Here is an 18,651-nt window from a genome sequence, read left to right on the forward strand (position 1 = left end):
ATCTCTTGTCTCGCACTCTTCATTCCAGACTCGCACATCTGTGCTTTTAAAGGCACTCCACAGTCAGAGAGTCATATTACTGTTGTCATGGCAACAGGCCCAGCTGAGAGAGATCAAACTCACTGTCAGGGCTCCAGTTCATTGAGGGTGATGCCTCGTTATAAAGGCACGCTCCTTAAGATTAATGTTGTGTTAGCAATGAGGCAGAGTCAACAGGTGAGCACAGGTCTGTGTGGAAGAATCAGCATTTAGTTACACCAAGCAGTGCTAGGGCTAATCATTTATTCTGGAGTCCTGGCTCTCCCTTCTGAGCCGAAGCTGTACCTCCTAGGATTCCGCTCAGTCACTTACTCACTCACTCATTCTCGCCTCCTCCTTCCCTTGCTCCTGTTGCTCTGCTGCTGGTTTTCTAATTCCAACTTTTGGTCTTTCTTTAGTTCTGCAGTCAGCCACAGAGCAGGAGAACCACAACCACAGCAGACAGTAAGGCAGCGAAACAGTTAGGCAGACAGTGTCATGGGCCGCTGCTTCCTCCCCCCCCACCCCCCACCCCAAACACACACACACACACACACACACACCAACCACCAAGGCCCAGCAGCATCATGCACAGTCACACTTTGAACTAAGATGGTCAGATATAGTGGAAATATAATGCCACAATAGTGAAGGAATTTTCTTGATGTGCACTAAATACATATAGGCAAGGCAAGGCAAGGCAAGTTTATTTATAGAGCACCTTTCATACAGAAGCAATTCAAAGTGCTTTACAGAAAAAGAAATTACATTAAAAGCCAGAGTAAAATCATAAATTCCAATAAGACAATTACATAAAAAGAGTAAAATGATTAAAATGATTAAAACAATTTAAAATGACAATAGATGAAAAGAAATAAAAGAAATAAAATGCCGTTACAGAAAAGTGCAGAATATTTTAAACTGAGCTGTAAGCCTGCTCAAACAAGAGAGTTTTAAGTCTTGATTTAAATGTGTCTAACGTTGGGGCACTTCTAATATTCTCAGACAGCTGGTTCCATTTAAAAGTGGCATAGTAGCTAAATGCTGCCTCTCCATGTTTAGTTTTGACCCGAGGCAGGACTAACTGACTAGTTCCTAAAGATCTGAGATCTCTGCTCGGCTCATATCTCTGTAGCAGATCTGATAAATACGCTGGTCCTACCCCATTGAGACATTTATAAACCAGTAATAACACCTTAAAGTCTATTCTATAACAGACTGGTATCCAGTGTAAGGATTTGAGGATGGGGGTGATATGATCTCTTCTTTTGCTCCGAGTGAGAACTCTGGCAGCTGCATTTTGAATCAGCTGAAGCTGTTTAATGGTCTTTTTTGGAAGTCCAGCTAAGAGACCATTACAGTAATCAATCCTGCTAGAAATAAAAGCATGGATAAGTTTCTCTAGGTCTGGTTTAGTCAGAAAATCTCTAATCTTACTGATGTTCTTAAGATGGTAAAATGCTGATCTAGTAACCGCTTTAATATGACTACTAAAACTGAGATCTGAGTCCATTGATACACCAAGGTTGCAAGCCAGTTCTTTAGATTTGAGGGCTCTCGAGTCCAGATACGTAGCCAATCTTTGTCTCTCAGTGCTATTCCCAAATAGTATAATCTCAGTTTTATCTTTATTCAGCTGCAGAAAATTGTGTCCCATCCAGTTTGTGATGTGTTCAAGGCACTTGCTTAATAAGTCAACTGGGCCAGAGTCGTTTGGGGACAGGGCCATGTAAATCTGAGTATCATCTGCATAGCTGTGATAGGACAGCCCATAGTTCTGTAGAATCTGGCCAAGAGGAAGCATATATAAATTAAATAAAAGTGGACCAAGAATAGAGCCCTGGGGGACACCACAGGTTACTGGCATGTTCTCTGAAATATTATTTTCTATTTCTACAAAGTAGTTCCTGCCTTCCAGGTAAGAAATGAACCTGGTCCATATAGTCATATGAAAATATGAAAACCTGGTTAAGCCAAGTTACACAAGGAACAAATTTAAATATTTACATTTTACATTTTCTAATAATTAGCTGGATTAATACATTGCAAAAAACGAACTAAATAAAATGTATAGAAAATATTGCATAAGCTTTGCAAAGTTATTATTTTTATCCTAATGTCTTAATTGGTTAAGAATCAGCTGTGCATTAAAATATCCTTGGCCACAAAAAAAAAAAAAAAAAAATCTAAAGGAAAAATCAAATAACACTGAAAACAGAAATAGAATGGTGTAATCTGTTGACATTCAATCAGCTACTTGTTATGCCGTTTATGCACTCTCTATACACTGTTGTTGCTTGTGGTTTAACTCTGTGCCACTCTTGTGCAAATAGCTCAAAGTTTTTAAGCTTGATCCTGTGTGTGTAGAGCTCTGTGAAGAACTCTGCGCATGCACGGATGAGTACAGGCAGGATGCATGCATATGGGCAGGCCATGAGGTAGTTATACAGACAGACATAAATCATCCAGTCATTTCAAATGGTTCAAAAAGTTTTAATAGTTCTGCAGCTTCCACAATTAGCATTTTTTTCTTCTTCTTTTTATTGTAAGAGCATTTAATTTATTGGTATTGATTGGTTTTATAACAAATATAACAAAACTATCCCAAAAATAAATGACCTATTCCAGCAGTTAACGACTGTTATCTTTCATTCAATATTAGGTTTTGTGTCTGAAATTAATATTTAAGGTTTCCTATGGACCTCCATATCTTCTGCTTGCTACTGTTTTACAATGTGCGGTCAAGAAAGACTAGGGGTGATTATTTCCAAGTGGTTGCCAGATGTGCTCCTCTTGCCTTCTCTTTTCTACTCTTTAATGCAGTCTGAACAGGCCCCTCCAGGAAGAACCAGCTTGGTTAGTAGACAATAAATATTTGATTGTCATATTCTACATTCCTATAACGGTTGTGATATATTATCCCTACTGAGAAAAATGCAGTTTGTTAGGAATTGGATATTCACACATCAAATATGTTCTATAATGAACATCGCATGGAACATCACTAACTTTCCTCAACGTACCCATCTGCAGAGACCTAATCAACCATATTCACTTTTGAGACAGAGTATTAATAGGACGTTAGTTCTCCCTTTGCTGCACTAACGTCCCTTAAATCCAATGCTGGAACATTGCTATGAGGATTTCAATGCATCCAGCCACAACAACATCAATGAGGTCGGGTGATGTTAGAGAAATAGTTCTGTATTCTGTATCATGAACAACACTCCAATTCTTCTCACTTTTGGATGGAGCCCTATTCAACTGTTCCAGAGGCAATGCTGGGGGGACTCTATATCCCTCATACACATACCCCACGATATATCACATGTACAAATAAAGTTTTAAAGCATTTTTGTGTAAGATATAATTGCAATCCAAAATTCAAATATTCCCCTGCCATTCTGACATTTTATGATAAATGTTGCATAGTATTAAACATGACATTTGTCAATTTATTAAATAAATAAATAAAAATATACTTAATTAAATATTAATATGCTGTGTTCATGACTGCTGACACAGAATCATCTTTAAATCATCTAAACCAAATCTCACAGGTACTTTTGGACACAATATTATCCCCAATACCAGAACAGATCAATGCACATGCTTTGCAGGACTTTTTCCTTGATGGCACTCAAATGCAGTGATGAATAAATCCTTCTTCCTTGCCATTTTCAAACTACGTAATTTTTAGATAATGTTTTTGTTGAATATAATGACGATTGTCATTTTTAAATACTATTCAGCACTTATGGTTATATGACAAAAGATTCTGAATATCTATTATGTTATGCAGCAAAAGCTTTATAAAGCTTTATAACCTATTTGGACTTATAATAAAAGAAATATGCACAATTAAATCAATGAAACGCCTCAGTGACCATCAAGGAATGTTGTTCAAAATTGATCCTTAGTGTCCTCAAACTTTTGGACATGCGATGCATACAAAGACTTTAAGTGCCCTATGCATGTTTCTCAGGGAAGGCCGGAATGCATGGGAAAACGGGGATCTGTTTGTGTATGACCTCAAAGAAAACTGCAGACACACTTCTGCAAACGATGGCACCTGCCTACCATGTTTACTCTGGGCTTGAACACCCACAAGGCTCAAAGAGACAGCTGTGAGAGAACAGGGAATTTTAAACTTCCTAAGGATGCCCTGATCTGATTTGAAAGATAGCAGAGCAGATCAAGGCTCATTTTAACTGATTGGTATGGCTTGTATTAAAGAAACAGTAGGTTGTATTTTTACCTTAAAATTACAGATTCAGAATTATTGTGATGCTTCACTGACCTGGAATAGAGAGAACAGAGCCTCTGTCATTGTTACTCTGGGCTCATCACTGCAGAAACTTCACTTTGTTTCTTTGGAGGAGGGTAGAAAACCACCACCTTCCTTCCTCCATTCACCTTGATTTCAGGGTTGTGCTAAAATACCAAATCTCATATAGTGTTCCATTAAGTACAGACAAATTCTTCTCATTTAATATTCTCCATAGCATTCTATGAGCCCTATTGTTATAGAAGTGGCATAAACACATATAATCCATATCTTGCAGCAGTGAAATTTGTGTTCGGTCATTAAAGTTGTTGCTTTTTACTGTTAAAAAAAAACCAAATTATCATTCATTTCCAGAAAATAACCAGTGTAATGACTTTAGTCTGCAAGTAAAACATCTTTTGATCACCATGTTTTAACATGTTCAAAACTCAGATTAAGGCTATTAATAGGGAGCCCCTTGTTGCAGTTGATACCAGCCTCTGGAAAGTCTTTAACGTTGATGTTGAATCACTGAGGTGAGGATTGATGGTGTTTACCCACAAGATCATAAGTGAGGTAAGGTATTGGTGATGGATGATCATCCCAAATTCACTGAATGCCTTTGAATTACTGCTTGACTGCTCAGTGCTGGAGTGCTTTAGACCTCTGTAGCCAACACATGGCATTGAGCATGGTGACCTTAGGCTCATGTGTAGCTGCTTCAGCATCCCAGTCGATTGGCTCTGCTGTTCTATGCGATAGTTTAGCAGGCTCTCCCTTATAATGCAGTAGAGCACCGAGGGCACTGAGGGAACTGAATGCGATCCAGCAGAGAAAGGAAACTGTCTGTCTCTGCAGGCCTTTACGTATTATGACAGCAAGAGCTCCAGATCAGTGAAGTGTCCGTAATTGCTTTTACAAAGCCCAGTGCAGTGGGAGAGCTTCAGCAGTTATAAAAATAAAAGCCACTTAGTGTATTCTCCAGAGCTAAACACATAATTGAGCAGCTGGAATGTTGTCTGACTGAACTAAAATTTCAGTAGGTCTACGTTCTCTTAAGCCCAGTGTGCTGTAGAGCCTGCACCATCCTATCAGTGTGCTCCAGTTTCAACCCCCTCCCTCTCCCCACCCCCCAAGTGTTTGGCTGAGAAGTCTGAATCAGAGAGACGTGTGTGTGTGTGTGTATGTGATTTAAGTAGAAAGGGTCTTATAAATCCAGCACCGTCTACTACGTACTGGAACTGCACCTCTGTCACATTTCTCTGCAGTTTGTGTTCCCTTCTATAGAAAAAGTTTATGAAAAAACATTTAAGAACTGTACAGTGATACTGACGTTTTTCTGATATTTACTCATTTTTATTAATATGCTTTTGTGGGACATTTTAAGAGTACCAGAATAGGGGTTTTAGGGTACCAGCTATGTGGTTACACACTATACAAATGTACCACAACATCCCTTTCTACCCCACTCAAAAACTCCAAAATAACCTTAGCTTTCACCTCCAGGGTCTGAAAGCAAAAGAGCACCTTGATGCAGGTGACTGGATCTGCCCGAACCCGCTGGAGATATGCAGATTGCCTTTATCTGACTCTAAATCTGCCTGGGAGCAATGCATTTAAAGCCCCACCCCAAGCCCCAAAAAAGCCCTTAGTAGGCTATGTTACGTAACCCAGCAGTGGAATAGCAGACTTGAATAAAGAGACTTTTCCCAATCCACTCAGGAATCGCTGGAATAGGGAGATCTGGAAGTTACAAAACTTTTTCTTTACAGTATGAAAATGGACTTATTGGGACATTGTTAAAAACAGATTTCAAGCATAAAGACAATTTGGATAAAGTTATAATTGTTTGAGATTAAGACTATAATATTTCAAGATACAAGCAATATAGGAAATATTTCAGTAACAAAAAGCAAGAGGAAATAAGTGCTATTATTAATTAAAAATTGTGTTGATTTCATATGGCAAATTTCATCTCCAGGACATGTATTATTTTATTTTACACAGTTCTATAATGAAAGCTTACAAATATTCACCTCTTCTTCTGGTCAAGAGAATGTAAAATACCTTTAATGAACAAATATGTACTTTTAAAGGTGCATTGCCACTGTTTGTATCTTTAGTGATTAATAAATGCACCCCTATCGTACCTTTTTTCTGAGAGTGTGCCAAGAAGACATCACACAGCAAGAGTATATACTATTTGGGCAAGATTTGTTACAGGATCACACTCACTATGGTTTTTTGTTGCCATTATCCTGATACCATTACTTATTAACTGACCTGTGGCCTCTCTATTTCATAACTTCACATCACTGACTTTAGAATAACTCTACAATAAGAAGGTGCATGCATTTCCAGCAGGTGTTTAACCAGTTACTGGCACTTTTTACTGTTTGGGGCAATGACTTCAGCATGTGCTTGTCTATTTCACAAATGATCATGGAACTATTTGAAACATCCACAGATTAGAAAGAGCCAGAGGCAGTGAATGAAATGAAAGGAGTTTTTAAAGTAACATTAACACACCCCAACCATTACGTAGCTGTACATGCTGCTGTGAGCACACGGGGTGTGTGTGTGTGAACACACCTCACTACGCACTCTGTCCACACCTTTGTTGTTGCTACTAATATGGTGGAGCATGAATGGCAGGCAGGACGACACTGATATGCATATTTAACCTTTGAAGAGTAAATCCATGGCAACGTGATGGAAGAATTGTGTAGAGGATAATTCTGACGCCAGCACTGAGCTCACTACAGAGATGTTTATCACCAGTGAAATCGCAGTCACCTCCAAACTATGCATGAATTCTATGGAAGCAGCCATTAATAACTTATTGTCTATGTAGATTTGCTTTGAGACAAAATTATCCCTAACCAGTAATGGTATATAGAGAGGCCTGTCACATACCTTATCGATCAATATATGGACACTTTTTCAATCATATTTGCTGACCTCAATATCAATATCATTGTGTTTACTGGTGTGTTTGTTTACATGAGAATTAACATCATGTATTTTCGCCACTCACTGTGTTCTGTTCTATGGTTTCCACTGGTCTCTGAGTTCTGGAGCCATTATTGTCCAAATATTGCTAAAATTTCATTGCTCTTTAAAGGGCTGTAACTGCATATTTATGCCCTTATTATTATCATGATATCAGTGGCATAAAATGATGAATAATATTGTTTATTGCAAATATTTCAAGGACATATATAAGGTCTATATACGAAGGCCTGTCATGATTGCCCCCTTTTGTTATCAATAAAGTGAAACAGAATTTAAATTGTGATAAAAGCAAAAGCCTTGCATGAAGGTGGACAGTGCACAATTTGACCAGAGCAACAAACACAATGCAGCTGCTCACCACATTAGCAGTACCTGATAGCTGCTCTATATTTCCAAGGACTTGTTTAATCCTGGTTCTGGTTCTCTGTGTTTATTCTGTTCAGGAAGCCATTAATGGATAGGGTGCCAGTCTATTACAGGGCACCACACACTCACACAGACAGACGTATTTATGGACAGTTCTGAGTAGCCAATCCACCTAGCAGCATGTGTTTTTGGATTGTGGAAGTAAACCAGAGCTCCCGGAGGAAACCCACACTGACATGGGTAGAACACTAAAGTCCTCACAGGCAGTGTCCGAACCCACAACTCCAGGACCCTGGAGCTGTGTGACAGCGACACTGTTGTGCCAAAGTGCTGCCCCATTTGTGTATTCAGTCATTTATTTCTTCAACAGTACAGGATTGTGTCATATAACTGATTTATACCTTAATCAATAACTTTTCCCCAAATCTATCATAAGGCAGAACGTTTTTAAAGCCAGAACCAAATTAACTCATTCTGGTTTAAAAAAAAAACACATGTAAAATAGTGGACATGTTTTCTTTTGGCTAAAGTTCATCGTTCTTGCCACTCTCACTAAACTGGACCAGATTGATGGAAAATTGTACTCATGTCATAGCTAGCCTCATAGAACGTGAATGAATGGATGTGAAGGGAATATGCTTCAGAGTCTGACAGAATTACATTTTTCAGTATTGCACTATTTTCCTAAGTTCAATCTCAGTGTTCATTTACATCCACAAAGTTCAGCTCAATAATATTTTTATTCATAAGAATAATGGAGGCCTAACACTCCTTTCTCTCTCTGTGTATATTGGACACAGTCTAATCACTCTACAGTCCTCAGTCGAGTCTCGGTCTAGTCTGGTGTGAAAGAATGCACTTGTCCTTCCTTTCCTCCACCCCTCTCCTTTATCCAGACTATCCTCTTTTCCTCCATTCATTTCCCCTCATCCTTCTCACTGTCACTCCCTAAGAAGCTCTGGCTAAAGCCCTGATCCTTCAGACTCTCTCCCTTATTTTAAGACTAGCATTCTCTTTAATCTCTTAATGTTAACTGATGGATACAATAACACTTGGTGACTTTTGACCTGTTATACTTGTAGATCAAGTTTTCCTTGCACAACAACATTACAATTTCTCAGTTTAAAAAAGCCAATCCATCATGATGCCATCATTTGTACAATCCCTGCCACAGGTTCTTAGGGGTGATGCCATAGAAGAACCAAAAAGCTAGTTTGTTTTCTGCCACTAAATGAACAAAACATGATACTGCCTTTATTGTAGGATGCACGATGGTAGTTTCTTATTATATACACCAGCACATTCAAAAATTCATATCAAATCACCGATTTATACATAGGTATATTCCTATGTAAATTAAAGCAATTGAAAATTCAGTATAAAAAGATCATTGTTGACTGGTTAATTTTAAATATCATAACAAATTTGAAAAAAATGAAAGCACAGAGCTTTTGTCTTGGGAGGCATGTAGCATTAAAATGGTATGGAGAAAAATGTTGTAAGATTGACAGTGTGAAAAAAAGCTGTCATACCACCAAGCCCTTCCTTTCAGTATAATAATGTAGTGGCAGAATCTGTCCCAGAACATCAGGAACACACCTTATAATGCCTAAGTACTGCTCAAGACAGGTGAGACAGGCCCGACCTGTAGATTCCATCCTTTCTATGTTTCAAAAGGATTCAAACGAGTTTTGAAAATGATAATCTTTACTCTTCATCGCTGGAGCAAAGACTAGCGACAGCCTTCAGAAGCAAGATGACTAACATTAGGGGTGAAAAATATGTTGAATCAATCTGAATTTTGAATCTTCCACCCTGGAGGTCTCAGGTCCAACACAGGCCTGCGTTACCTGCATCAGGTGTGTTTGATTAGAGTTGGAGCTAAATTGTCGGGGGGTGATATATCTCCAGGACAGTGGCGATACTGGTCTTTCAAGGAGGGGAAGCTCAATTTCGGCCTACATCATAAAATGTGTCGATTTATTTATGCGTAAATTCTACCCTCCGTTCCTTTTCAAGAAAATGATCTGTGACCCTGTCGTACCAACAAGGCGTCTTTACACCAAAGGATCGCTGATTCGCTCATTTCGCTGTCAATCAAAAAGGGATTCAGCCTCAGACAGATCATCCAATCATCATGCAGAAGCTGAGCGTTCGGGCCAGCCGAGGCCAGCCCACTGCCCCATAGACCCCCAGAGACGCTGAGCGTCCGATGGGCGGGACAAAGCCCAGCATTTATCCAATGACTCGTCTCGTTTCGCTGCTTCGCTATTGAACTCTGTGGACACTCAGTGTCCTCACTGTTTAAAGCACTGTGAAGCTGCGGGAATGACTGAGAGGAAAGCCGAATCTTTACCAGAGATAAGAAGCTGATTCTGAACAAAAGTTGAGCGTGTTGTAGTGTATATTTATTCAATGAACACACAACAGAATATATTTGATCACTTATTTTTTTACATTTTAGGGGAAGCTGAGCTTCCCTTGCAGTCTTAGAGCAATCGCCACTGCTCCAGGACCAGAATTGAGCAGCCCGGTCCTAAGTAAAGTTCTCAGGCAATTGAGAGGGGTCTGAAAGTTGGCCCTATCATTGAAAATAATTCACCTCACTCTCTCTTGATGGGCTGGATGGCCTTCCCTTATGTGTGTCTGTTAGTCACCATAACAGAACTTGGAAATTATGGTCTCCTTTAAATGTGTTGAGCTGTCTATTGTTATTAATCGAGAAAAAAAAGCAGGGACAGGCTTCTCGCATCTTGGAGGAAATATTCTCCCTCAAGACTGGGTGGCATTGTTTGACTGGGAGAGTCTTAGCCAGAGGGTGGAATTTACCAAGAATAAAAGTGAGGAGAAATTTGGGAGAAAGGAAATAAAATGTCAATCAAATTAACCAACCAAATTCAAACTGTGGTAAAATATGAGAATCAATGATGCATACATATTTAACACCCACGACTAATACCAATGTCTGTTCAGTGAAATAATCATGAAGGAGAGGATCAATTTTAAGGCCAAAAATGAATACCCTCCATCTGAAACCACTTTGGAATTATGTATAATGAAGTGTCTCTCTCTCCTCATATCAATCAACATAACTCCACTACAAAAGTAGGAAACTGTCAGTAGAGTGTTATAGCCTGTTTTGGAGGTGTGCTGGTATTATTTCCATCTCTCCTTCATTACTCTTAGTTTATATGTCTAGGCTTAGAGGGTGCTGCATTATAAACTTAAAAGTGTAGGAGTGAATGGCAGGAGCACGGCCCTCCGCTTAGTAAATGACATATTAGGCAGAAAAGAGCAGGACCCTTTAAATTGTGGACAGAATCTCTGTGCGAAGTTCCGTGTAGTCCTGTGGGATCTTATACAAACGCTAGGCTATGACTTCCACCCATAAACACAAGCCATGCAATTACCCTAGACTCAGGATCTGCACACATACACATACAGACACGCGCAACCACAGTACGGAGAAATTCCTGGTTATAAATAAATCTCTGAAATGACCCACCTACACTTATACCCCATAATGGCAGAGTAAAACAAATGTACTCTATTATCCATGCTGGAGGGTGTGGGGTGAGTGTGTGTGTGTGTGTGTGTGTGTGTGTGTGTGTGTGTGTGTGCAGACCAGGGTTACTGAGTGCTGCTTCCTCCCTGAGGGAACAAAGTCAGTCATTCATTGAACCTGTCAGGGCAAGAATCTCACACACTCACCTCATATTGTAGCAGGCCAGAGGGACGCTGTAATTTTAAATGGGCTGCTATTCACTTTCTGTCTTTTCTGTCTCTCTCTGATATCCACAATATTTTTGGTATCAGCTCACAATACTGCAAATAATTTGCTTTGTTTTTGTGCTCACAACATCATGAAGATTCAAATTTAAGTCTCCTGCATGAGTTAAAGCTGCTGCTGCAGGAGAGACTGAGTCACGTTCCAAACCCAGACGGGGGAAGGGGGGGTTAGGCGTGTTCCTAATGTATTTCTTGCAGATGGGACGGTGTCACTAAACTTCTCCATTGCTCATAAACCCAGACTCCATTGCAATGCTCCACTTTTTTAACCATTCCAGACTCCATAATAATAACAGCCTTGTAACATAACCCAGCTAATTACTGTTATACCAGCTGGGATGGAGACCCGCAAATATTTAGGAAGGACAAAGAGGGAGACAGACAGACAGATAGGAAAAAGAGAGGCCAAAAAATGGCATTTTTCCACTGGGCAGTGCGGCACATTTCTGTAATTTGAACGCAGAATCCACAGCAGGTTTGAATATCTATGTCTATTTCCCATTGTATAATAGAAGTCAGCTTGTGTACTCTGGTACAGTATACACCTCTTGGCATTAGAAAAAAAAGGGTTGGTGGCGGGGGTGGGGGGGGGGGGGGGGGTCATGAATTTAAAACCTGCCAAGCTGTACTATACATCCCAGTGAAAAAGTGCTGAAAGAGAAACATATTTGGATATTCTGTGTTCATTTTGGTTCAAGTCAAATTTTAAATGTAGCCATGTACAGCAATAATCTTGCCAGCCCATTTACTGGTGAATTGGACACTGATAATTACTTTTTGTTTTCAAAAACAACTCTCAGATTTCCAATCATTCCAACCACAACACATACAAATAATTATTTTGTGATTTCTGTAGAATAAACACATTCATATGTTAATGTTAATGTAATATGCAGTTTTTCCAGAATGACCTGCGTAATGAATATCCCCCAAAAAATGATTACATTGCTACACTTTGTGATTGTTTTGCATGCTGTTGTAGGGCCACTGCAGAAAATTTATCTCATGGCTGAGAGGTATATGCTAAGCATGTATTCATAAAAAAAACAACATATTGTTGCTGATTTAACACTATTTTACCATTACCAGTACTACAAACCCTGAAAGTGCTGATGGAGTTTCAAAGTTAGTTTTAGATATCATTGCTACCTTATTTTAGGTAAAAATGTCTTGGCGGTTGTGAAAGAGTTAGAAAGAGAATGTTTCTCTGGAACAAACCCCCTCAGTACAATCTGAATTACTTTAGTCTACAAGTTAACAACTGAGTTATGATGAAATTTCGAAAAGCGGTGGACTTTCATTTCAATACAAGTCTCAGCCGGATGCATGCGAGTATAGAGCAGGATGGGGGCGTGTGGTGTGGGCGTGGCATTCACGTATTCGCTCCGCCCCTTCGCGCTGTTGCTCACTGCTTGTACTCACACAGCTGAGTAAACTTCACCGCTAGAGAAAGTCCTGAGTGTGTTTAGATTTCATTTACACGACATTAGACAGATAAACGTAGGGCAAACACAAGTGTGCGTCAGTGAATGATGACGAGCTGAATGTGGGAGGTAGAGAGCGTTAGAGCCCTTATCGTATAAATATCGCCTATATAGATATTTGAGAAGGTTTAATATAATATAGGCCAAAACAGGCAAACATACACATTCTAACACAAACATCAGCTCCAGGTTTAGCAAAATATACCACTTTCTTTCAGAAATAAAGAGAAAGTGAGGCCCTGCGTACAAAACAGCTGTTCCATATGGTGGGCAATGACAACACGTCCCTGCCGTTGAGTTCTCAGAGAAAATGGACGGATAACGTACCACATTTGTGAGGAAGTCGCTCTCGTTCAGATCCTCGAGGTCCAACAGGTTGGAATTCGGGAAAAGTTTGTCCGAGGCGAAACTGTCCAATATGGTGTCCATGCTGGTGGTGGATTCGAAAAAAGTCTCAAAATACCTCAAATATTAAATATGACACCAAAAGCTAAGAGAAAAACACACACACACATATATATACATATATAAAACCTAAGCTGCCTAATCTGGTCAGCTCTGTGTTGTCGCCTTCATCCGAGCCTCTGTGAGTGCAACCTCCTGCTCTCTGCAGATATCGCTTTGACTTGGATTAAAGCTACACGCTCCTCAATCTGTTTCATTCATCAGCGTCTCCAGGCAGCAGGCAGGCACATGAATATTCAATTAGACTCCGCCCATACTCGGTTTTTTATGTCGCCCTCACGTTTCCGCCCACATTACTCTCCCTTTAAAATGACAGGAGCATATTTTGTGAGTGGTTTACCTCCAATAAGCTTTCGACATTCACTATGTAGGTAAATGGTTGTGGATACCTGATCATAGAGGATGTCTTCTGAAATTAAAATTATTAATATATATATATATATAATGTGTGTGTGTGTGTGTTTATAGGAAAAGGAAAAAAATTATTTCAAGTAATTTTAAAGCTTTCTCTTGGTTCATTCACCCTGAAAACACAATGTGAAACACAGCTGTTGTATTTAAGTAATATAGTAAACTACATGTACAAAAATGTGTTTTTCATTGGACAAAAACGTATGTTCCCCGTTGCAGCAGTAAAAACTTCTACTCTCCTGAGAAGGCTTTAGATGTTGGAATTTTTCTGTGATGATTTGACATCATTCAGCCAAAGGAGCATTAGTCAGAGTAATTCTGAATGAAAGTGAATACATTTTTGAAAAATAGCATCTAAAACATTTGTACTTTTTAACATACTTGAAATTCTTATTACATGCAGCAGCAGTCAGAATAGGAACTGAATATTTTTGTCTCTTTTTAGATTAGTTTGGCTCCAAAGTCAGAAATTTGGTGGATCACAAAGCAACATCATGCTGTCACTAACAAAACACAAATTAATTTAATACATAAAAAGCAATTTGTAGCATAATATTAATTGCTAAAATATAACTGAATCAAAAAGTATCTTTCATTATTTACTGAATAATGTCTTTTATTTTGATTATTTACACTGCCTGGCCAAAATTGTTGGTATAGGCATTTAAATATGCAAACCCTTAAGAGCCTATGATTGGATTATTTTTGCAGTGATTAATATATTTCAGCATGCAGCAGTTCTGACTGATACAAAACTGAGTCTCTGCTCTGATTAACCTCACTAACAAACGCCATTTGTTGTTGAGGCTAATCAGAAAAAAGGCTTCAGTTTGCTAAGGAGAATAAACATTGAACTCTGGAGCAATGGAAAAAGGTCATGTCGGCTGATGAGTCTAGATTTACCCTATTCAAGAGAAAGGTCACATCAGGTTGAGAAAGGAAGCAAATGAAGTGGGGCATAGTGCATAGTACCTACTGCATTTTTTCCCACTCTGGTAGCACAGGCATATTACAAGAAAGCAATGCCAAAATTCATTAGGCTTAAATTGTGAAACAGTGGTTCTGGGTGCACGAGGAATCACTTTTACACATGAAATAAACACCACAGGATCCTGAATTTCAGTGAACGTTTTTGAAATGATGTAGGCTAAAATGCATCTGTGGATGGAAATAAATGATGTGAGATGGCATAAAGTTGTTGAAACAACCGCACTAACTGTGAATGCCCCTGCAATCAGTGCTAAAAGCAGTTCAACAAAATATTACAGTAAGCAATGTATGTATTTATTCATTTTTTGCCAGGTATTAGGTATGAGTAAAAGTAAATGTTTTGAAAATGTTGGAAAGTACAAATGGATCAGTATTGAAGTGTACATGTACTTGAGTAAATCGACTATATATACAAAGGGCAGATGAAAACTTAGTCTTGTACTAAATAGCACACAATTAGTAAAAAATGTAGCATTTATTCCTTTTAGACTAAGTTTAGGCTTTATTTTCAGATATTTGGGATTCAGATCTGTCAGTTACATTCTGCAGACTTTTGTTCACAAACTGAATTCATATGCCTTTTATGTTCATATATGCTTGTTCTGGGAAACAGTCTGAAATATTTAATATTTAATATCTGTTTTTAAGATTAGGAAAACTAGTCATGCAACTTTATGGCAAATATCTGGAGGGGGTTCTGTTTGAAATGGATGCCAGTTAGGTACTCTTACAGCTAATAAGTCTATAAAATCCATATGTATTAGTATTAAAATACATATGTACATTCTACATTAGTCATTGTGCTACAATAACTTTTTAAATATAGGGGCTCAGTCTGATAATCTATTTTGAAAGTGGGAGCCAGTTAAAGTAGGTTGTTTGAAATGCAGAAGAAAGACAGATATCTAACAGTGCTGCTAATAAGCGCTGTATTTATTAGCCACAGTACTTGAATTAAGAAGTATTAAATTCTAGTAGAAGGGCAGTATGAAAGCTACAATAAATAAATAAATACATTTAAACAGTGCTAATCAAATTATTTGTATAGATCTTAAAGGCAAAGTAACTTATCCTGGAGAACGTATGTTCTCAAATCAAACCAAACTCCCTCTAATATTTGTGGTAATTCAGAAGCTCTGCCTCTTTTAAGGTGGAAAGGTATGTTTGAGTAAGAAGCCGTTTGTAGTGTTTAGGTATAAATTGCCTGTAAATTTTATTCAGTGTTTGAATTGGCACAGAAAGTCATTTCTTCGGTAGCTGTTTAGTTCTGCATGTAATATTATGCAGTTAACAGTCTCATGAATTGGAGACAATTCCAACTTAAGTGAAGTAATCTGGTGCATCTCTTTTAATGTTTCATTTGAAAGTTTTATTTGAGTTAAAAATTGATTTTAGATTGTTTATGGTTGAAAATGAACTTTCCTGTAAATTATTATTCACAGTTTCCACAGAAGCTCATTTTCTGCTCTAGCTGTTTAGTTTTGTAGAATATTTGGTCAGCATTTACTTTCCTGCAGTTAACAGGAAATTAGAAGTAACCCAAATTTGGAGTTAGAAATGACTCCTTAAGTAATGCAACTAACCCACCTATAGAGCAGGAACAGAGCCAGATCCTCGTCGCTTTTTATGATTTTCAGGTTTTGCAGGTCTTTTAACTGTCCACACGACTTCAGATGCCATTTCTCTGCTATAACTGAGAGAGAGAACACCGGTTAAATGCCGTCATTTTTCCAGTATGCAAAAAGATGGGAGAGCTAGCAAAATGAGAGAAAACCTTCATTTTAATCTTAATTTTATAAAATGTATTGGATTAAAATTGTGAACATCTCCTTTAATGTTTGTAACAACATTGGTTTGTTCTGAATTTAAATGCATTCACATTCTCCCATCCTGCCTGACATTAATATGGACAAACTGCTATTTGAAATTTACTCCATTAAAAAAACCTACAGTTTACCATAATATAACATTCTTCTTCTAGACATCATAATTAGGTCTATTTTGGTGTCTGGTAATTTCTGTGGTTTTCTGGTGGCCCAGATTACAGGGACTCAGGCTGTGTACTATTACACACCAGCATTAACAAGGGTCCAATCCAGGTGTGAAGCTGTTACTGCTTTTAAAAGCTATGTTAACTGCAACCTTAACACAATGCTCACATAACTTCCCACACAATAAGGCATGGGAGCGCCTCTCTGAGCATGTATCCTCTGACATATTTTCCCAGTATCACAATTCTGTAGTTGAGTAATGTGACCCTATTAAGATTTCAGTCTCTTTGGAAGCTGAAATAGGCCCTGGATGCATGCAGAGCCAGCTAGGCTGATAATGAACATCTTTTCAACTGATTCAGTTCTCTTATTCAATTCCAGGCCCACCACTTCATATGGAGAGATGAGTCACTCCTTCAGCAACTGAATCAGAAATCATCAGAAAAACACGCAGAGAGGTGGATGGCAGGTTCATATTGGGTTTTTTTATAAGAGCAGCAGTTACATGATATGAGAACTGCTCCATCTCCAGTCTTTACACACTGCTGTCTTTATTATTTATTTACTACTGTTACATACACTTTCTCTATCTCTCTCTCCCTTGCTCTCTGTCCGGTCTCATCCTCCAAAAGAAAAGCAGTTCCTTTGAGTTGCATAATTTCAACACAATGCAGGAATAAATTGCCAGAGTTATTATTTCACCTGACGGTTTAAAGTGGGCTTCTCAAATTCTAGTTTTTATGGATGGCACAGCCACACACTCTAATAATAATTTCCCTCCCTTAACACAGTTGATTTAACTTGACCACTTGACCCAAAACAGGGTAATGCTGTGACCCTCTAGAAAATGAGTTGAATAAGGACCGTTGTTATAACTGTTATAAATGCCATAGACTACCAGCAAATGTTTACTTCCCATGTCCCTAGCTGTAAGATAGCACATAGAGGAAAGCACATAATAGCCTTTCTTTACTAGTATAATTAATTAAGAAAATGAACTGAATGTTCTACCAACCCATTCCCAGAAAAGCTGGGACACTGTAAAATGCAACAAAACAGTGGGGGGTGGGGGGGGGGAGCAAACTAAGTATGAAAAATGTATAAAATATTCAAGTTTCACCATTTTCAAACATTACATAACAAGTGAACATTAAAGCAATAAAAGGTGAATCCACCAGCCTCACATAGGCCCGAGTGTATTTTGGAAAACTGTCTGCTACTTCAAGAAATGCAATATGAAACTCCATTACTCAAGAAGAAAGTCATACATCAAGTTGATGCAGAAACACTGCAGAGTTCTCTGGGCCCAGTCTCATCTCAGATGGTCTTAAAGATAGTGGAAACATGTGTTGTGGTCAGAGGAGAGGAGAAAAACAGATTTTGAGCTCTCTGTCAGATGAAAGGCACCATCCAGACTGTTATCAGTGAAAGGTGCCAAAGCCAACATCTGTCATAGTTTGGGGGTGCATCAGTACCCATGGCAAGGGCATGGGGACATATATTGTTTTTATTTATTTATTTATTTATTTATTTAATGCTGTACAAGATGCCAACTACGAAGGATTCACAGCTTCAGAGGTCTATTCACTGTAACTGAAGTCAACAAACATCAAAAAATATAAAAAAGATGTAAAAACAGAATTAGAAAAATGGTGATGACACATTGAAATTGCTAATTGAAAATTGGTTTGTGTGCTTGAAGAGCTACATCTCTCAAAAGCTTTGCAGCGCAATGATTATTATTAAATGGCAGAGTGAACAAACATGTACACCCTCAACTCAAAAAGCCCAGTGCCTCTGTTTTTAACACATAACTTCTCCTCAAACCCCTGGATAGCTTCATTTTTTGGTGCAA

The 18,651-nt window shown here is 38.5% G+C and overlaps 1 protein-coding gene across 2 annotated transcripts in view; it reads right to left on the reverse strand.

Moving 5' to 3' along the window:
* LOC136678745 (cyclic AMP-responsive element-binding protein 3-like protein 1) overlaps positions 1–13,468 on the reverse strand; it is a 53,184-nt gene extending 39,716 nt beyond the window's left edge. For both annotated transcript variants that reach the window (XM_066656870.1, XM_066656871.1), the window contains exon 1: positions 13,267–13,468. In XM_066656870.1, the coding sequence (XP_066512967.1) occupies positions 13,267–13,368 (102 nt within the window). In that variant the 5' untranslated portion in view covers positions 13,369–13,468. The remainder of the gene's footprint in view (positions 1–13,266) is intronic.
* Positions 13,469–18,651: the final 5,183 nt, after the last annotated feature.

This window comes from Hoplias malabaricus, chromosome Y (assembly GCF_029633855.1).
Source record: "Hoplias malabaricus isolate fHopMal1 chromosome Y, fHopMal1.hap1, whole genome shotgun sequence".
NCBI lineage: Eukaryota > Metazoa > Chordata > Actinopteri > Characiformes > Erythrinidae > Hoplias > Hoplias malabaricus.